This window comes from Poecilia mexicana, unplaced genomic scaffold, assembly GCF_051168715.1.
Source record: "Poecilia mexicana isolate PSO_F unplaced genomic scaffold, ASM5116871v1 scaffold_21, whole genome shotgun sequence".
NCBI lineage: Eukaryota > Metazoa > Chordata > Actinopteri > Cyprinodontiformes > Poeciliidae > Poecilia > Poecilia mexicana.
In genome coordinates, this window is record NW_028263390.1 from 21212616 (window position 1) to 21234928 (window position 22313).

At 34.8% G+C, this 22313-nt stretch overlaps 1 protein-coding gene across 1 annotated transcript; it reads right to left on the reverse strand.

Moving 5' to 3' along the window:
• Positions 1–16637: 16637 nt before the first annotated feature.
• On the reverse strand, positions 16638–20052 carry LOC106931495 (uncharacterized). The gene is made up of 6 exons (XM_088001958.1): positions 19932–20052; positions 19509–19829; positions 19170–19400; positions 18969–19055; positions 18616–18711; positions 16638–17622 (listed from the first exon to the last, which is right to left on the reverse strand). The coding sequence occupies exons 1-6, from the start codon at positions 19984–19986 to the stop codon at positions 17531–17533; spliced, it is 882 nt and encodes a 293-aa protein (XP_087858084.1). The 5' UTR covers positions 19987–20052; the 3' UTR covers positions 16638–17530.
• Positions 20053–22313: the final 2261 nt, after the last annotated feature.

The window sequence follows — 22313 nt, forward strand, 5'->3', positions numbered from 1 at the left end:
CAGATATCATTTTAATTTTGTATTTTTTTATTTTAGTTTTTTCTCTTTTTCTTTATTTTTTCCTCTTTTGTATTTTCGCTTTAATTTTTTCCAAACTTTTTCTACTTTTTAGAGCAATTTTCCTATTTTTTTCTTTTAATTCTATTTTTTCTTTATTTTTTTCCTCCGTTATTTTTTCCGTTTCTTTTACTTTTAATTTGTTTCTCTTTTTCCTTTTTTAATTTCTTCTCTTTTTCTTTTATTTTTCCAGTTTTTTCTAAATTTTCCTGTCGATCTTTGTCTTTTTTCTCTCATGTTTCTCTACTTTTTATGCCACTACTTTGTGTTGGTTTGTGGTTATAAACGTGAGGCTTGTCTGAAGGTCGCTGGTCACTGTTGCTCGTCTTGCTGGGCGCAGAATCGGCGTCGCTCTGACCTCAGACTGTTCGCTGGACGGTTGTGACGCCGCTGCCCTCCTCCTGCCTCCCTGATTGGTTTTTATGCGTTATCTACTCAAGGGGAAAAATCCATTTCAGGTGCAGCCGTGCAGGAACAGATGGCGGCGTATGTAATGATTACAGAATCCCCACGTTAAAATACTTTAATTACTAAGTCAATAATGGCTGCAACAATTGCCGGAGCTTTAGTGTAAAAACAACAGAAGGCTGAAGGCAAACTTTGGGCCAATGTTTAACCAGAACCCGGCCTCCATGTTTGAGCCTCGGCTTTAACTCATTTTATTTGGTGAAACAGACATTAACACAAAGAGAGAAGGAAGAAAAACTATTTTTTCCATTTTAATCTCCTTTTATTCACTGTTAAATTAAAAATAATAATAATAAAGCTAAGTATTTATTCTTAGCATTTTTATGTTGTTTTCTGTCAGGCGTTGCTTTTATCGGATCTGCTTATTTTAAATGTCCTTTAATTGGCATTTTAAAATTAAATATATTTACATTTTAAGGCAAATATTTTCAGTTTCATTGGCTTAAATAAATTAGCAACAGAGGATTTAAAGAAAAACTTGACAAAAGAACTAAACGGCAATATTTACCCACCAAAATCTGAATTAAACCTAAATAAATCTGAAAATTTTATTGACATTTCATGAAAAAACGTGTGAAAACAAAAGATTTAATCAAATTGAAAAAATAAAATATTTAAGAAATCAAACAAAAACTGAATAAATCAAAAAACAAACATAAGATGTTTTACACAATACTCCATAAAAATACACTTAATTTTATTTACAGTAAAATATCTTATTGTTTCAAATAAACGTATGTGTATGTAAGTAACTAAGTGAATAAATGAAAAAATTGAAATTAAAAAGTTAAATAAAAAACAAAATCTTCACAAACAAAAAAATTGGATAAAATTGATTTGTTTTTTATGATTTTTTTTAAACATAACAAATATTTTCGGAGAAACAGAAATTCAGTTATTGTGCTGTTTTTTAATCTAAAATTATTCGCACATTTCTTTAACATTTTAGAATAAAACATCACTCCGTTTAGTCTTAGAGGCTCGTTTTAGATGTATTTTTAAAAAATAAAGTTAAACTGTCAGTAAACTTTCTCTTGCAGTATTAAATGTTGTCCACTAGGTGGCACCAGTAAACCTGCTTCCTGCAGGTCCAACATTTTAGACTTGATGTCATAAATAGAGAAAATCGTTAAATTAAATAATAAGAAACATTTTTTACTAAAGTGAATTTAAACAAGTTGTCTTCATCTCTTTGCCTCATATGAAGTAAAATTATATATATATAAAAAAAAAGAAACAAAAAAAATGTAGTTATTTTAATTAATTAGACAGATAAATTAATATGTAAATATTAGGAGAAAATTATACAAAAAATAAACATTTTAAATAAATTGTTAATCATGTATTATATTATTTTATATTACGTAGTTGTGAGGTTAGAAATCAGCTCTCACTGAGTCGATCTGATTATTTTTGAACATCATGTTTGGTCATCTTCCTGGATTTCACTTTGCCACATTTTGCAGATATTTTACGGTCTCTCTCTGTTTGGGTGTTTTGCAGCCATGTCATTTTTACAAGTGACCAAAATGACAGGATGAATTAAAAAAATGCGTTTTCCTCTCTGCAGGAATCCAGCAAAGAGAAAAATCTTAAATTCTCCACTCGAGTTTGTGCTGGATCTGCTGTGGAAATGCAAACTCGCATCGATTTTTGTGAAACAGCAACACTCTTGACCTCTTTTTGGGAAGAAAATTTGGAGAAAACATAAAATTTTCAGGCCTTTTCTGCTTTTGCATTACTTGAATTCTTCAGCACTGAGAAGCTAAATTGAAATGGACAAAATTGGTTTGGAAATGTGATTTTTAAATTCCAAACACAATATTAGAAAACATCTCTGTTGCATTTTGGGCAAAAAAAAACATTTCTTATGAAATATCTAATTGGAAATGAGACAAGATGTGTATCTAAAGATAGTTTGACAGAAAGAATTTGGGATTTCTGCAGAAAAGATGATTTATTTCTAATTCAGAGACCGATGAGTGTCTATCAATCAATTTTCTCGTTTCTGTAATTTATAATTTCTCAGAGAAATAAATCAGTGAGTGGCTTTTTTAACATAAAAGCTCAAAAGTGTCAGGTATCAAATAATTTTTATTGTGATAATTAGATTGGACTGAAAGCAAATAGTGTCTTAATTTTACAGTCTGGCTGATTTAAATAAGACATTTGGTTTGATTAATTATTTTATATCTAGTCGTAACACAAAAGCAGAAAACCTTATTGACTGAAAACAATAAAAGTGGTGACAATTTTTCCGTTTTTTTTTAACCATATTGATATTTCATATAATAATGATAAACTGTGATATATTGTGCAGTCCTTTTTGCAACATAAAATGTGAACATTTCACATAATTTCTACATTTTTTTATTTTAAAAAACATATTGGAACAATTTAAAATAATTTTTTAAGTGGTTTGATTTCTGCCTAATACTTTTGTGCATTTCCCTTAAAATATAAAAACCTGCTTAGCTTTATAGCATCACTGCTTACAGTTATTGCAGATCTATTATAAATACATTTTAAATCTTCATTTATTCTGCAACAAAGTGGAAAAAACCAGAATGTTTTAAAATTCAAAAATATAGAAAAAAAATCTTTCATTTATTTATTTGCATTTTTAAACTGCAGCTCTTTTGATATTAGATTATATTACCTTCAGTTGCTAAGAGACTCAACTTCAGAAATGACCGTTTGGATGTTGAAACATTTATCCTATTAGTTAAAAAATGACAAGAACGTTTAATGTTTTGCTGATAAATATGAAGCTAAATTCACTAATTGGCCGTTTTAAAACTAATATGTTGTAGTTTTCAAAACAAAATAAATGAAATATTGAGTGCATACAGGATGAAGATCTGTGGAGCAGCTTTCCATCTTTTTCTGCATGGATGCACACAGAGATACATTCTTAAACGATAAAATGAAACAAGCTATTCAGTGCTGCTGCTGAGCCCGTCTGTCCTCCATGCTGGAGAAAAACATAAAGGCAGATAAAAAGACTTCGCTGGCTTCTGCTCTTTTTCCTAACTTGTGTCACCTTGGAGCGACTGACATTAATAAGACTCCTAATTGCGTCCTTAGCAGATCCTCAGTAGCTGCAACAAAGGGCCTCACACCAAAGTTGAATTTAATTTCTGAGTTGGAAACGTTGAAGCTTTCCGCTCTTCATTGTCTGGTTTTGGCTTTACCTTTTGCAACCCTGCGATAAATGTTTTCCCCCAACTAGTTCACATATGTATGTACGGGTGTTTTGTAGCATTTTAAGATGTACAGATGTACAGATGTTTTAATTAAACAAATGAAAAAAAAGCAGATGCAACATGTTAACACTTGACCTTCACTTAAATCGTATTTTTAAGCCGTATTCAGTCAAAGCTAAAGACAGAAGAGAAAAAAGGTTCAGAAAAGGAGAAAAGTTGTGACTCTGTAATCACAATATGCCATTTACTCCTACGTGTTTTCAGCCCTTAAAGCGCCCAAGGTAAAAGACTCTGCCAAGTTAATTGCATCTTTTATCTGTCTGGCTGAATAAAAGCACAAAGCCTTTTGCTTATATGTGTAAAAACTGTCAGACGTTCTTGGTTGAGAAAAGCTTTCAATTAAAAACAAAAAGCAACAGAATGTACAGGCTGAAACTCATGTTCTGATTAATATTAATATATGATTACGCTTTGATACTTCTGCAGTTTGTTCATTTTGTTGAAAAGCAAACAACAAAGAGCCAGAATGGTTTGTAGATTGCCAGATACTTGTAAAGACTCCAAGTGAATCAGAGAAAACTGTGTTTAAGAAAGAAATGAAGATATTCAACACTAATTTGACCTTTTGTTTCAAATGATACGAATTTTTCCTCTGTTTTGAGGAGATTTCCTTCAACTCTTGATTACAGTGGTTTGGGCCACTGAAATTAGTTTTGCACACTTATATTTAATTAATCAATCAATCAAGTTTATTAGTATTTCCCATTTAACCAGCAAGGCAGTTTCTATGCTAATGCGCTAACATGTTTCCCCAACTCAAATTTAAGACTTTTTTAAGACTATTATGAATGAAACTTAAGACTTGTATCTTCACAGAAATGTACAAACTTCATCCAGCCAACTGGACATAAGGCCATGTTAGCAGCTAGTTAGCGGTAGCCTAAACGCTCAAACTCATTTTCAATTTGGATGGAAATCAAGATAATGAATTGTTTCAAAGGACCAGCTGTTCCAGAAAGTACTGATAAAACCCATTAAACTGTTAAAAATAACAGGAAATTATGATCTATGTGACGGTAAATGTGACTTTTTCTTACAACAGTGTATTACAGCCACTGTAGAGAAAAAAAGAGTAAATCTTCGCCAAAAAAAATCAGAAATTTTAAGTTTATTTTCTAGAAAAAAGTTGCTAGAAAAACGGATTAATCTGAGATATTTTCTGGTCAAAACTTGAAAATTTCTGAGTTTGAAAAAGTTGAAAATTTGCCAGAAAGAAACTCAGAAATTTTGAGATTAATCTGAGAAATTTTCTAGAAAAAATATGGAAATATCAGATTTTTTCCCCCCTAGAAAATCTCTGATATTGTTTTCAAACTTTCAGATATTTTTTCTAGCAAATTTAAAATTTTTCAAACTGAGAAATTTCCAAAAAAATTTTCCCTTAAAAATTTTCTCATTTCAATTTTATTCTGCTTAATTTCTCAGATTATTCTAACTACGCCATCATAGCAAAAAGTCACATTTACTTAAATTTCCTAATTTGATCACCAACTATAAAGAAGGCTGAGTCAGCAGCAGAGTAGATGTAAGACATTCTGCCACCTGCAGGTGGGAGTTAGCATTACACCAACCAAATGTTTTTCACCCTAGCGGAAAATTTGCAAATAAACCCACAATTATGCATTAGCGTGAAAAAGCGTGGGGATTTTGCATGAATTTGATCATTAACAAAAAACTGGAGCGGCTGATTGATGTAATTTAATTGCTTACAGATAAAAACTGCCTTGATTTTATTGATAAAATATTTAAGCAAACAGCTGCTACCTTTAAGGTCCTATCTTTGCTTCCCTCTGAAGTCTAGAGGGCCACATAGAAAACTACAGTGGTTCATTTGACACAGTCCAGTATATTTTATACTTTTTTCTAATTCTTTGGTTCAGTAACAATGAGGATATAATGAGTAAAGACAGAAAAAGCTCTTGAGTTTAACTTTTAATTGAAGTTAGACAAGAAAATAGATTAAAATATTATTTATGTGTACATATGGATCAAAATATGAATCAGGAATCATTATATTGTAACAAATAACATGCTCTGATGCAATTTTATTATTTATGAAGAGATTACTGCATGTTTGTTGGTAACAACATCAAAAATATAAAATGGCTGTAGAGTTTAAACTGAATTCAACTTGAACTTCAAAGTAAAAGTCTCAGTTTCTGGACTTTATTGGGTTGAAATGCACTCTGTGGACGTGTGAGGAACTATTTTCTCTTTTTAATTCTGTTCCCTCTCAGTCAGTCGCACAGGAACCGTGTGAGCGAAATTTCAGTCTGTAAAACGAAGAAGAGTTGACATTGTGTACATCACGACCTTGACGAAGACACATCTCTCCAACTTGACGCCACTGAAGACCTTTTACCTCAGTCGTTCTCGGAAAGTTTTGAGTTTGTACATTCTTCATCTTTTTTCTTTATTTCTTTTTATTTTTCACCTCATCCAAACTAAAACTAGTTTTTTTTCTCTTCTATCAAGAGGATCTTTGTCCTTTATTGAGCTTTTGTCAGATTATCCCATTCATGCAGCTGGAGTCAGGGTGCTTAAGTCTCTCCTTGAAGGGCAGAAAGCGAGAGAGGTATGTGTTGGGAGGACGAGTTTCACACACACACACACACACACACACACACACACACACACACACACACACACACACACACACACACACACACACACACGCATGCAAACATACACAGAAATACTTTCAAACTGGTTTCATGCCTTCACAGGAATCTGTCAATCTGCCTCTTCAGCTCAGCTGCAGTTTGAATTTATTTCATGTTTTATATTCAGAGTTAAGTCCATATATACAGGGGAGATATATTGCGATATATAGCATATTAACCTAATAATTAGCTTTAAGAAGATAAAAATACAGCACTAACTGTATATTTGGTCAACAGAGTTAATCCACAGAACAGTTTTTTATGTTTTTTCTTCAAACTGATTTTTTGTTGACATTAGTGGCTTTTTTTTTTTACAGTAAACGGACACAAAGAGAGATAAATCCCCAACTTTTTCAGTATAATTCACAAATTATCAGCTGGTCTTACCTCTGGATTACTATATTACATTTTCAGAAACATCTGCAGGAGTCCGAAAAGTTTGATCTGAAGATGTAATATATAAATAAAGAAAAAACTTTAATGATTTTTCTCTCCATTCACCTTAAAGAAATAAATTTAATCTCCATCAAACTTGTAAGAAACAAAGCGACAACAGACTTTAAAGTTTCTTTTGCTTTTAAGCACTGGTCTTCACGAAATAGACAGAAAATGACCAAAACCTGCAAACTCAAAACTAGTTTCAGATCGAGAAACCAAACATTTTACCTTTAAGATGGAAAAAAATAACTTTGCGACGACACATCGAGGAAAAATTGGAAGTAAAATCTGACAATATGAAGGACAGGTATTCAGCTGAACACGTGATGTTTCTGCAGAGCTTGAAAAGAAAACTACATTTTCTTAAAAGAAAGTGGAACTCAACTACAAACTCCAGATAAAGCAGGAAGGAACAAGACGAAGGGCGAAGATTACGAGGAAAACTTTCTGAAACGTAAGACATGTGGCCACTTCTCATGGTAACATCGACTTATTTAAGGTTCAGAAACATCAGGACCAATGAAGACGCCTCGCAGCGGCACCAACACTAAAATATTAAGTTAACACTGGTAGGATACAGAGTCGTTTTGAATTTTCATCTTAAATCCAAATTATGGATGTTTTTTCTACAGATTTGGTTTATTAAGTGCTCTGTGTTGTTTTTCAGCTGTTTTTGCCAGTTAATGATTAATCGATTACTAAATTAGTTGACAATTATTGATTAATCACGATTAATCAGATTAGTCGTTTCAGATTTACTATTAAAGTGTAGAGCTGACCTGCTGAGTATTTTTCAATTTATTGATTAATAATTGGACAGCAAAAGATGATTAATAGGGCTTTTTTTCCACAAAATTTGAACCAGGTGAAGCAAAAACTACCTGATGGATTCAGGCAGAACATATTTATAAAGTTCTTATAAAATGTCATCCTAAATCCAAAATGTGTATAATTTGTACCTCTGTGGTTTAATTACTGCTCTGAGAGTGTTGTTTTTTCAGCAGATTGCCTTTTTTTTTACCAGTTAATGAAGAATTGTTATTAAATTAGTTGACAATTAACGATTAATCACGATTAATCGATTCAGACTTACCATCAGTACACTGTAGCGCTGATCTGCTGATGATTTTTAATTAACCGATTAATAATTGGATAGCAAAAGAGGATTAACAGAACATTTGAACTGGGAAAAGCTAAACCTACCTCGTGGGTTTTGGGTCGAACATATTTACAAAGTTTTTTTTATCTCAGACTAAAATGTGTTTATATTTGTACAGTTTTGGTTTAATTGCAGCTCTGAAAGTGTTGGTTTTTTCAGCAAAATACTGTTTTTTTGCCAGTTAATGATTAATGACTAAATTAGCTGATTAATCACGATTAATCTGTTTAATAATGTCATCTGCTGAGGTTCTAGGTGTTTACTGGTTTCGCTGGAAACTGTCAGATCTGGCAACCTTGATCAATTACACGCCTGCTGCTCGTCAGAAGTCGTACCAAATCACGTCCAGATTGGACTCAACTTGTTTCTGTTTTTTGAGTGAACCTCAGACCTGATCTTCAGCTCTTCACCAGCTTCTCCTCTACATGCTGTGTCCTAAAAGTCCTCTGTGCTTCTTGCCTGTCCCTCATTACTGTCTCCTTAAAGGAGTATTCTGTATTTCTGCACCGTTGTCTCCCTCGTCTCATCTTTTCTGACCTTCTATTGTGAGTTGCTTGGAGACTGGCAGAAAAGAAGCGCGGTCCAACCCTTTATGCTCTCTTTCCCTCCCCTCCTCCTCGCGTCCGTCCATCCGTCACCCATCCATGTCTCGGGCCCTTTACCCCTCCGCTCTTTGTTTCTGTCTTTCCCCTTCAGATATCAAATGCGCTCTCACTTTCTTGCAGCATTCATGGAGCACAGTCGACCACACTTACAATGTCAGCCATGTGTGTTTAATGGGCTGTGCGCACAAACACACACACGTCCTTTCTTCACAGGCCTTCATTGTCCCGCCTCTGGCCTTGGGATGGGTGCGTGTTATACCTCCTCTGCACTGTTAAACATTTGATTTCAGTCGTCCGAATTGTTTCTGCACGGCTAAATATCGAATTGATCACACCCCTAAAACTGAGCGGCCGTCGTCATGTATTAATAATGGCACCAGCTTTATTTTGATTTGATTGATTCCCATTTGTCTGTGTGTTTTGCACCTGTGCTGCAGGGACTGAATGGGAGGAATATGTCACATAGTGATCTTTGTCCTCTTAACAAGCCAATTTATCAGGTGGCTCCGAGGTCCTTGGTGGACACGGGGCTTTTCATTATCCAGCCTCTCCCTCTTCTTCTTTCCCTATTTATCTTCCAATTCAAAGAAATCCTTCAACAGAAAAAAAACTTAATAATGAAAACCATTCCTCTGATAGAAAAAAACATAAATGACAGTGAAAGCAGCTCTCTTCTCCTTCACAACCAAACCGTTGAAAAGAGGATAAAGATGAATCTTCTTAATTAAAGAGCGTGAGTTTTCAAGCTAACGAGGCTTCTTAATTAAAATTGTCCTGAAAGGTGATGAGGTGATGAAGAGGAGCGAGACTCGAGACCAACACAAAGGGACGTTTTCGAATGTAGCATCCCAGCAGAAGTGTGTTTGAAATGTGATCATCAAATGCTTTGCTTTAACATAATTACAGTTTGTTTTGCTGCTCAAGAGGCGCGGCTGACTTCGAGTCGGACTCCCGGGTGATGGAATATATTCACCCCGGCAAACGTTGAGCCGTTTCCTTCTTCCGCTTGGTGACACCTGGGAACAGGAATGTAGCTGCTGCCCCTCCGGCCTTTATGTCCAAAGCCGGTCCGGATAATCAGCAGCAGGTTCCACTGAGAGGCATGAAAGCAGCCAGATGTGGGTGGAGCTGTCACAGAGTAGGACAGATGATTAAAACTACATACACAGCAATTAAAAAACAAAGTGTAGTTTATTTTAGAGAGTTGTGTTTCTCCTCCTCAAGTTAGCAGTTTTAACTTCTTTACATAAAGTTTTTAAAGGCGACCTAAAATGAAAAGTTCATATTTTGAACATTTTTATATCTCCTTTTGGGTCTCTGCTGGTTCTGAAAACCAACCAGCCATTTTTGGTAATAAGTTGATTTTTTTTTTTTTTTTGGTGTGTGAAAAATGAACCATTTCAAAAGCCTGAAAGCCTTACCCGTTACCTAGCAACCCCTGCAGCGCTCCGCCATTACCTAGCAACCCCCGCAGCGCTCCGCCATTACCTAGCAACCCCCGCAGCGCTTCGCCGTTTGTCTCTAAAGTCCGGTTCATTTGGGGAGTTGTGAATGAGTAATCAAACCAAAAAAGCGAACTCTGGTTCACAAACCTATATCTCAGTTCGGTTGAAGTAAACTCTGGCACGGTTTGAATCCATATGTGAACACCGTTCGAACCAGAGACTGCTCTAAAAGCAGGAAGCGGACCACAGCGCAGGGCATTCTGGGTAAATATAACCAAAACAAACACGCTAGTGTAACGCTAGCAGGATGGCTCGTGGTTTTTTTACCAAAGAAAAATCCTACAACTGCTGAAATCTGACGCTACTTTGTAGAATGTTATGCTCGTGTCTTTGTGAGTGGTTTTTGTGTAGTTTCCTTCAGTGGTTCCGGGCGCAGCACCCCCACAGGTGAGGAGGGGAACAGGTTTTCTATGAGTTTGGTTTGTTTGATATAGTTCAGTGAGAAACTGAACAGCAGCATCTGAAAATGTAACAATTGTTGCAATTTTGATCCCAAATCGAACTGAATCTACCGGACTATCAGGTGTGAAAACAAACTAACAAACTAGGATCTAGAATGTTATTAATAAGTCTAATAGCTACTTATTGGATGAATTATATTAAAAGCACCAAGTGATTTTATTGTTGTTAAGGATCATTATTAAGGGTTTTTAGGTATTTGTTTTAGTTTCACAAACATTTTCTTTGACCGTAGATGTTGAAGAAACTTGTTGAAGAAACTACATTTTAAGGACTTTTTCAGAATGAATTCAACACAAACAAGATTTTTTGACTTTACAAAAGACCTTGAGATGCTTAAAACACACACACACACACACACACACCCCCCCCCCCCCCACACACACACACACACACACACACACAAAGAACATGCATGATTACAGGAAAAAGGCATATCACACTTTTCAATGTCAACATTTTGTAGCGTTCTTTCTTTATTTCTCTTTGCGTGGATATAAAGTATGTAATCTATTTGGAAATATGTTTGTCGATAGCAACCATTTTTCTTTCATGAAATCCTGTATGTCTGTTTGGTTTTATCACAGTGGTGTGCTTTGGCGGTCAGGTCAGTTTAATCAGGAATGTTTTATTGCTCCACGTCTATCAAAAATATTTAGTAATTAAGTTTCTGGTTTCCATCTGAGTTAGAATTAAAGAGTAACAAATTACACCTGGATACATTTGCAGAAATGGTCCAAAAATAAACATGTTTTCAGTGAAAATAATGTATTTCTCATTACTAGAACAATAATTTTCTGTAATTATAATTCAGGTTTGCCCCTGGATTTAATTTTCAGTGACCGCAGTTTGGTCTGGCGCACCAGTGAGTCAACCAGTTACCTCCTGCCTGATTCTCAGTAAACCTCTTCATGACCTCAGCCTCAGATAAACACAAAAAACATCTTTTCTCCTTTATTCTCCGTCCTGTCCCTCTGCTGCCTTCTGAAGGTTTTCAGCTGTTTTAATCTGTCTCTTTTCATGCTTCCTTCAACTTTTGAGGACATTTACTGGCGAAATGCACTTCAGAGCCCCTCGCTCTAACCTTAACGCAACTCATGATTAAATTTTTATGTCGCCTCTGGTTTAAGGACACAGACAACCTTGCGGCGTTCTAACTGCTTTAAAATTACCTCTTTGAGGAAACTTTGTGTTTTTTAATCCTGTTTTCTTTTGTCAAATTTATATTAATTTTGAAATGTCATGCTGCTTAAAACGTAATTCCTATCCTTATGTCTTTGTGTTAAATGATTTAAAACCAAAACATGTTGTAGGAAGTTAAAGGGGACCCAAAATGCAAAGTTTATATTTTACATGTTTTTATTCATCCATTTGGGTTTCTACTTCTTCTAAAAAAAGCCAAAGCACATTTAGAAGAATAAAAAGTGCTTTTTATTCAAAATAGGTTGAAAACATTTTGGGTCAAAATGTTACAGAAAATGTTGTATAGAACTTACTGCTATATGTTATGTACAACGGCTGCTGGAAAAGACGTGTTTGGTTGTCGACTTGGAATCGAGAAAAGTTGATTTAGAAAAAGATGAACAGTTGTATAATTACACATCTATCTGCAGCCATTTTAACATCCATTTTAACATCCGTCCACCCGTCCGTCCGTCCATTTTTACATGCGAGTAAACGTTGAGGTAGGAGGCGTGGCCAGCAACAGCTGATTTGAATTTAAAGTGACAAGACGCCGAAAAAAGATCTCAAAATTGGCACAACTGATCAAACTGAAATCTCATTATCTAAGAATAATTTAGCACAAAAAAACATAATTAACAGGTTTTGTTTAGGCAATAGTCCTATCCCAGCCTGTTCAAGGAAGCATCCAGGGCAGCTTTATGTTCCTTAAACTGCAGAAATCTGCATGTTTCACAGAAGACCTTTCAGATAAACATGACTGGGTCTAACTTTGGCTCTCAAGAAGACGGGAGCCACATGACTTTTGATTCATGAAGAGCCTCATAGAGCTGTCACGCTGGAGGCAGGTGTCTGTTCCTCACCCTGGCAGATAAAAACCGGAGTCTGACCTCATCCCTAAACACTGCAACATGGAGGCCGGGTGCTGAACTCTCGCGCTGAGGTGGACGGCCCTTTTCTAAATGTTGGGTTGAAACCCGATCGGCCTGGCGAAGCTGCAAAATGATGCCCAGAGTTATGGCCTGTCATGGTGATGGATGGCCCGACTCTGGAGCCAGTGCCAGTTCTTTCTGTTGCCACATTTGTTTCTGATACCTGGACAATTTAATTACTGCCAGCCAGAGCCTCTGCTGCTTACAGCTCTAAAGGCCATAAACTGATCATCATGTTTCTGTAAAACTCTGTTGCTCAGTTAGTTTTTAAGAAAACTGATGCTGAGGCGAGGCTACATTTATGATCTGACAGTTGTTTTAAATAAGCAAACAAGCTTCTGTAATTAGAGAAAGAGCAGAAGATATGCTGCCTCGCCCCCTACTCTCAAACCCCCATCAACAACTCAGCTAAAGGTTGTTATGAATATTAGGAAAAATATAAGGTTAACGATAAAACATTTGTCTTTTCCAGCAGCCATTGTACAGCAGTAAAACCAAACATTATGTTGCTAGGTAACAGGGCTGATTTGTGACGGCTCATTCACTGCAAAAACAAAATCTCACTCATGGATTTAGTCTAGTTTCTAGAGCAAACACTTGAAATAAGACAAAACTTATTTAACTTTTCAGTGGGAAATACGAGCTTGTTCTAAGTCAACAGTTTCTTTATATTGATGAAAAAGTACAAGTTCCACTAGCTGATTATTTTACTTATAAGAAGGAAAAAGTCTTGTTATAAATGAAACAACCTGCCATTTCTTTTTCTTTATTTTGAATATTTAATATAATTTAAGTTGGGCCACAAACCATTTCTGTACCCATCAGGCTTGGAAACCCAGACATTAAACTTAGACAGTCAGGACTTTAGAGGAAAGTTTTCATTTTTGTTGCTGAGATTAAACTAAAATATTTCCTAAACCAACAATTCAGAAAACATTTGACCTAAATTTTTTTAGAAACCTTTCCACCTTTTTTTTTATTAAGGAAAACACCTGAGTCTGTTCTCAGGACCCACAAGAAAATGCCCTTTCTACTTTTTTCGTTAAAATATCTCATGTTTAAATCACAAAGATGAAAGATAAAGAAATTATTTTGTGTCTTTAATTAAAGGAAATTGGCCACTGAGTGCTTTCAACTTGTGTATTTTGGTCATATTTCTCACAGTTTGCAAAATAACTTGAAGCCGGAAAAACTGAAATTTTAAACATTTTTCTCACCAATAAGAAAAATAAGAAAATATTAAAATAAAATTAAAATATCAAAATAAGAGCTTTCTGTTTTACTCAGATGTTTTATTTTTAAAAATCTAAAACTATTTCTAGGTCTCACTAAATATTTCACTGTATACATTTTCCAGTGCAGGAAAAAGTCAAATCATGCTGCTTGGCTACTAAACCAAAGTAAAACCTTAATTTCCTTCCGAAACACTTAAAGTTTTGCAGTCTGAGCAAAACACAAATAAAAAAAAAGGCAACGGCACAATGCCTGCTGATTGTGACTAAAGAATTGGGAGGTTTTTAAAATGGCTCATTTTCCAGACACAAAAATATGTCTGGGTGCTTAAATTTATTTTCTTTTTTTGTGTGTGTTGTTTTTAAATGTGTCTTGTTGTTTTTTAGAAACATTTAAAACCAAAAGGAAAATATGAAAATGTGCAAAATGTGAATTTTGCATAATAGATCCCCTTTAAATTGTTATTTTTTGTTCTTCTCTCATATTAAAATTGGCTTAATGATGTGAAATATTTAATTTTGCCAAAAGAGATAATCTGTTATGTTTTTTTTCTTTAAATTTGTATTATTTCATTATTTTTGCGAGTTGTAATTCTTTGTTCTGTACTTTTAAAGGTTTTCTGCTCTGCCTGATCTGCAGTAAGTGCCTGCAGAGAGTCGAGTGTCTCATATTTTTCTTCAGAAATGAATTGTGACGAGCCGTGAATTCCTCCCCTCGCTACACCAACCTGAATTCCTCATTTATGGACTGTGCAGTTCAACTTTTTATTGAGACTCTATCGCAGGATTTGTGTCAGGAATCCGTGTCATGTTGGACACAATCCCATGAATGTGGCTCGGTTTTAACGCCGGTAACCCAGTAATGCAGCTGAAGCTCAGATTTCTGGACTCGACCCGTTAGCTGGCTCTGTGGCTCGTCTGCATTCTGCTAATTTCAGGTTACATTAACCGCCTTGAGCTGCTATTAACACATAGTTAAGTCACTTACAGGATTGTTAAAAGGAATTTTCAGAATGTGTGTAGATTAATGGAGTAAAATTTGCTGTCAATTACAATACCAGCTTGTATTTGAAACTTTAAATATATTTACATTCTATATAATGCAGCACAGTTAGTAAAAAAGTAACAGCAATATTATGGGCTTTATAACCTGTTAAAGAGAAAAAATGGGAGTTTATTTTCAGTCATTTTGTTTTTTATACAATTATTCCAAGCTAAATATTTAGTTTCAATTTAAATACATTTTACAAACTAAATATTAAATTTTGAGCCAAATATTTAAGTGAACTAAATATTTAGTTTTGAACTAAATATTTAACTTGCAAATTAAATATTTAGTTTACAAACAAATATTTAGATCTTTGTTAAATATGTAGTTTACAAACTGTACATTAAATTTGAAGCTAATTATTTGGTTTGCAAACTAAATATTTAAAACTAAATGTTTAGGTCAAAGTTAAATATGTAGTTTACAAATTAAATATTTAATTTGGTGCAAAATAATTAGTTTCAAATTAAATGAATAGTTAGTAAGCTAAATATTTAGCTTGTGAATTAAATATTTAGTTTGGACCTGTGACAATAGTTTGTAAGTTTGTGGCACCATGAGAAACTTTATTTATTCACATTTCTACTTGACACTCGATTGGCCGATGATTTCAAAGTAACCAATCTAGATGCAGCATTTCTTTTGCTTGATTCTGATTGGCTGCATCTCCAAAATCAGAAAAAAGGAAACTAGATGTTAACATCTGCTGTTGTGCTAAAATGGTTTCCACTGTGTGTGTTAATGCATATTAAGGCATATTTGGTGGTTGAGTAATTAAAATCTATAAATGTCTTTAGCTGCAGTCTTAAAATTTACAGATTTCTACCATCAGTGGAAAATTTCATCCTAGTCTTTTATAGTTGTTTTCTAAATAGTTTTGTTCAGTTTTGGTTCTTTGACATCATTTTTCTGAACAACACCTGAACATTAAAAGGCATTTTTCTCAGCTTCATTACACGACAGTACAGATGGTGACGTACAAGAAAGTCTTCAAAGGGGAACAAGATCAGCATGTGAAACGTCTCAGTTTAGCTAAATGTGTGAAACGATGAACTTCCTCTTTTGTTTGGGTCTTTGCAGAATCAAGCAGAAGAATCCAGTAGATCTGTTTGGTGTTGAGTTGCAGATCAATGATCAGTTTTATAGATCCTTCAAACAGATTTTAACTTTTTACAAACTGCTGGTTTCCAGTTTGATCTCTGAAGGGTTTGATGAGAATGTGGTGACCAGCAGCAGCAGCAGAGCTCTGTGGTTTGAACCCACAGTGACCAGAATAAAACACATCTAACACATTGATGGGTCATTTATACACCAACCAGCTCAGTTTATTTTAAACTTGCAGCAACACTTTGGCAGCCTTTTTTTTTTACAGTTCAGGGAAATAACACTTTGCAGACACTGTGAAGTTTAAAATATCATTCAGACACGTCACATTGAACCTGCAGAAAAATTCAGCAGACCTGACTGATGAAGAGCAGCAAATCAAAAGTCCAGTTTTATAGATCCATCATAGGTACAACTCAGCACACAACAATTATAACTTGTGTAACTACTTTTAACAAGTACAGATTCTTTATACTTAAATTCTTATCCATGGATGCAGGAAGATGAAACTTTCAGAAATTTTACAAGATGTCAAAATTTATTTGCAACACTTTGATTAACAAACACAACATTTATACACCATGAAGTTTTTACATGCTCACATTCCCGTCTACAAAACTACAGAGCAGAAATTCTCAGCCATTTTAGTCTGGAAGGTTACAAACCTCAAATCAAAACTCGAATGATTTACAGCAACAAAATATAAATCAATAAGTGGAATTTATGCCCATGTTGCAAACATTTAACATCAAGTCCTTAAATTAGTTCTTATTTTTTATCCTAATGCCTTATAAAATACACAACTAAAACTGTAGCAACAGATTTTATGCAAATATCTGCTTTGCTTTACTTTGGTTTGATGTTTGTTTTCTTCAGGAACCCCTCAGAAATGAGATGATACATTTCAGGTAGTTATTCTGTAAACAAAATAAACAGTAAAATATCATCGGACACATTATGCATGTCATTAATACAAACAGCAAAATATAAAAACTCAACGTCTTGTTATTGAAAAATATTGTAACATTTTTCCATTAGTATATGATGATGTTTTTCATTCCAATCATTTCTAACATGTGACACTATGATGAAGCACTGAAATGACAGCAGTGAATATTTCTTACTGAGTTGATGCTGAGAGAAAAAAAGACATTGTCTAATTCACTGAAACATCAATTTCTTGGATTTGATCTGGAACATCAGAGGAGTTAGAAAATACAAATAGTGACAATAAAATCTTACAGAAACCTTCTGATGTTAAAGTTCACATCACCAACAGGTTTTATAGAGAGAACAAACAGAATAATCCAGTTTTAATATCAATCAATAATCTGTTTCTGAGTTTTATACCAATTCATCAAAAGCTAGGTATTTTCATTCTGCAGATTATCAAACTGTTTCATTTCTCTACCTCACATTTTAGTTCTGGTCCAAATGTTGACGCTCACAACAGTTAGTGAAAGAGCTGCTAAACCCACAGAGACGATGACGATACGCCACAGAGCTGAAATAAAGGAAAAATAAATTAATTATTCAGTTTTAGGCTTAATATGATTACATGTTTAGATATTCACCCTAATGAAGTGATGAAGTCCTGACCTCTGACCTTCCTTTATTGTTTATCTGGTTTATTTATGACTCTCAGATTTTATTCATATTTCTATGAAGCCTCAACTCATAAGGATGATAATTATCCATGACTTTATAGCTGATTATTCTCATGCTTAATTAAATAGATTTGCTGAGTATTATTGATTTATTACTTGTGTTTTATTTACATATTTAACTTTGTTACATTATAAATCATTTGCTAAGCTGTGAAAAACATTTCTGGATCAGGAAAAGAAAATTCACAACCAATGGCAAAAAATGAACATTTAATCTTAATGGAAAACTATAAATAAGACGATAAAATTCATCAATAAAACTGAGGAGTTGTAACAGGAAAAAGATGAGAGTCAATAATGACCAGAAACAAACCATCAAATATATAAAAAAAACTTATCAAGCAGCTCAGAAAGAAAAGTAAGATTAAAAATCACTGACTTAATAAAATAACAGCTAAAATTCAGAGAATCCTAACTAAAAAAAACAAGAAAAAATAATTTTAATGTTAGATCTGAAATAAATGATGGATTATGATCTTGATATTTTCAGATGTCGTGTTGGTTGGAGCTGAAGTGGCTTATTCTATTTAAATAGCCACTTAAATAGCCTATTTAAGTGGCTATTTAAGCCACTTAAATAGAATAAGTGGCTTTATTTGTTGCTGGGTTCTAAACGGAAATAATAAAATAAAAAAATTAAAATATCTCTCATTTATAGCAGGTGAGGTTCAAGGTTATGTTAATACTTCAATATTTCACGTAAAATAAAGTGATTTAAATTTATGTGTTTTAGAAAAGTGCAGGAATGCCACATAAATCTTTAAATAATATTTTAAGACAAAATGTAAAATATACTAATATTATGTTCAGGATATTAGTAAAATCATTACCTTCAGAGGTTTTTGAAACATTGTCTGTTTTTGGTCTGGTGGTTGTTCTAGATGTTTTGTTTCCAGGTTTTGTTGTTGGTTCAACTTCTGACTTTTCTATAAAACAGGGAAAAATAGTTTATTTGTAACTTTAAACTCTTTTAAACTTTAATCAAATTACACAAATAATTGGTAAAACAGTTTAGATGAATCCAAATCACAAAGCCAGAGAGATTCATGTGACGTCACTGATCTTATACAGTTTATCATCTTCTAACCTCAAAAAGAGCCACTCAACTGCAAACATGCCAAACTAAATCAGAATAAAACACATTGTGTTCTATAATATTATGTAAAGATATTAGTAAACTCACTGCCTTCAGGAGTTGGTGAAACGTTCTTCTTCTTTGGTCTGGTTGTCTTTCTGTTTTCAGGTTTTGTTCTTGGCTGAACTTTTCCTCCTGAGATTCAATAAACAAAACAAATTAGAAAACATTTCAGCTCTGAACAAGTTTTAGAGCCAAAGACAGTTTCATGTGACGTCACTGATCTGATACAGTTTATCATCTTCTCACCTGACGGCTGCAGACTGAAGGTAAACTCTTCATTAGTTCCAGTTTGAGTCACTTTACACTGAGGAAACTTAAACCCTGATGATGAAGTGACAGTAGCAGAGCAGCCAGACTCTGATGGTGATTCTTTGATGTTCACATCCTGATCAAACCACTGAACTTTGTACCGACAGGGGTCAGAGGTCACCACAGAGCAGTTTAATGTCACCCTATGATTCTCCTTCTGTTCAGTCACTGATGAAGACAGAAATGTTAAAATAAGACCAATTATTGTTAATATTGATTACTGAAACAAAATGCTTTGATATTGAAAATAATGATTTAACTAATGTTAAAACTCACAGTTAACAACAGACAGATCTACATCAGACTGATGAAATGGAGTCGGTGCGTTTTCTGATATCCACTGTTGACATTGATAACGTACAGCATCTTCCTCTCTGACCTTCTTTATAACCAGAGAACATTTTGATGTCAGATTCAATCTGTTTGGTTTAAAGCTGTTAATCTGACCGAGTGAAACCAGCTCTACTGCTGATCTTCCTGAACCAGAAAAGGTCCATGTTGTATTGTTACACTTCCTCTGACCATCGATCAGTTCTGAACATGACAACATGACTTCATCTCCAGCTCTCTTTATAACAGATGTTCTCTCTGCAGTGACTGTTGGAAGATAAAACAGGAGCATAAATATTAAATCTGAACCCAGTGAGTAAAGCAGATCTATGGTCTGTAGCTCTATAGAAATGTTTAGTGTCTTCCTACCTGTGAGCTGCAGGATGATGAATAAAAAGCCTTGAATCCATGGGAGTTGAGCCATTGTGCGTCTGTTGCTCTCACAGTCAGACTGTCTGACTGAACACAGATGGAGCTTCTACTTCCTGATACTCACCACTTCCTCACTCTGACTGATGGAGGCTCAGCGCTTTATTTGGTAACATCATCTGCTTGGATTCATCACTGCATTTAGAAATAAGTTATTGCTAATTATTTAGATTGTATTCATTTTGATGTCCACATTAAAAGCTACAAAATAGTAAAAAGTAAATACGAACATTAAAACACTGCAGATGTTCATGTCTTGTCATTCTTGGCTTAAATTATCTCATAACATCTATTCTCCAAAGGTATGATTATAGCTAAAGTTTGCATATTTTCATCATTGTATTATTTACAAAAACCTTCAAATGTTCTTTTGGCAAGCAGAACAAAAAACAAACCTCTTAGCGCTGAGATTTTTTCAAGCATTTCACATGAACTGTTGTTGGATGGATTTCCGCCTGTGATGATTCTGATAACAGAGAAAGTTGGGGCGCGCTCGTCGGCCAAAGCCTGAGGATTCTCAGCATTCCCTGCAGCATAGCAGCCGCGCTTCGCAGTGTTTCTGCAGCTTGTTAAGAGGGGATGCCAGGCATGGTTCTGCCCGTGTATATTTTCATTCAGTCTGAATGCTTGGCACACTGGGACGGTAAACAGAGAGGCAAGGTGGGCATAGACGGCATAGTTACTTTGCACTTGTATGCGATGAGAGAAAACATTCATTAACGGATCTAATTTACATTTCTCACGGAGGCGGCGCCGCGCTCAGGGTGTGTAATTAACACCATTCAGATGCGTGGTTGTTTTAAACAAAGAATCGCAGAGATTTGATGCTCCTTTTTTTCTGGTCCTGCAGCCACAGGCAGTCTCTGTCTCAGCAGCAACAGATTCTGCCTGGTGTCACTTTTAAAGGTTAAAGGTCAGCTGTTATGCTTCCTTGAAGAGGATGGGATAAGTCTATGAGTGGTACAAAACACATTCAGTACATTTTTTGGAACAAAATAATTCTAAGATAATGAGATTTTGAGCTCCTTTCAGAAACAGCTGCATTAAGACTCTGTCACTTTAAATCCAAAGAAACTGCTGCTGACCACACCCCCAGCTAAAAGTTTACACTCGCACGTGAAAGTGGCTGCAACACTACATCTGAGAAAAGCAGAAGTGGAGCCTTCTGCACAACCAACTAGAATGCAAGAAGTGGTTTCTCCTTGGTAAGTCAACAGCAAAACACTTTTTTTCCTGTATTCTTACCAAGTATTTTTAGTTTAGTAAGTAGTGCAAATATCTTAGTTATTTTAAATAAGAAAAAAAAAACCTTACAAGTGTCTTTTCAGCAAAATTTAGGAACTTTTCTGAGTCAAAAATTCCTTAATATTCATGAAAAAGTTTTACTTATAAATAATCTACCAGTGGAACTTCCACTTTATCAACAATATCAAGGATTATTGGCTTAAAACAACTTGGAAAGTTACATGTAAGTTAGTTTTGTCTTGTTTCAAAATGTCTGCACTGGAAAAAAGAAATATAAACTATTTTGTGTGGTAAGATGTTCTGTTTTTGAAATGTTTTCTAGATGCCAAATATCAGCTGGCTGTTTTTGTAGAAGTGGTAGAGACCCAAATGGAAGAACAAAAACGTGCAAAATGGAAATTTTGCCAAACAGTTTCACTTTAAAAAGTCGAGTCTGATTAAAACACACCCATCCTGGACATATTATTGTTTCCCTGTGACTTTTCGTGTCCTTTTCTCCTGTATGCGAGTCTGTTGAGCTCCTCTTTTCCAAGTATGGTCACTATGAAGGAGAGCTGTCGCTTGAGGGCCTTTGGTGGAAATTAATGGGCTCCAGCCAAGGGCAAAAAAAGAGGAGACAGCTGGGCCTGTCAGCACCGCCAACAGGAGCGCGGAGAGGCCGACAGGGAGGCGAGGCTGCAGGGAGCAGAACAACAGAACCGCAGCGTGACGGGATGCTGCCCATGGAGGTAATGTTACAAAATACAGAGGAAAAAATGCTTTGATGAAAACAGAATTAACAGTTTACAGTGAAAAAACAAGACGATGCCAAAGGTCACCCCATGAAAACAACTGGAAGTATTTCTAATCTACTCCTGAATTCTTCCTCTATATGTAACAGGTTGTATTTTACCAAAAGCTTCTATAGATGGAATGTAAAATTAAGACCCGGGAATCCAAACGACGCTTTTACTGCTGCCATAAATTGGTTTATTTAAAATCGATTTTGCCTCAATGACACAATCAAAGCTTCGGCCTGAAAATCAAGCAGATTTTTTTGAAGCCATCAGCTGAAATGAGGCTGGAAGCACAAATAGT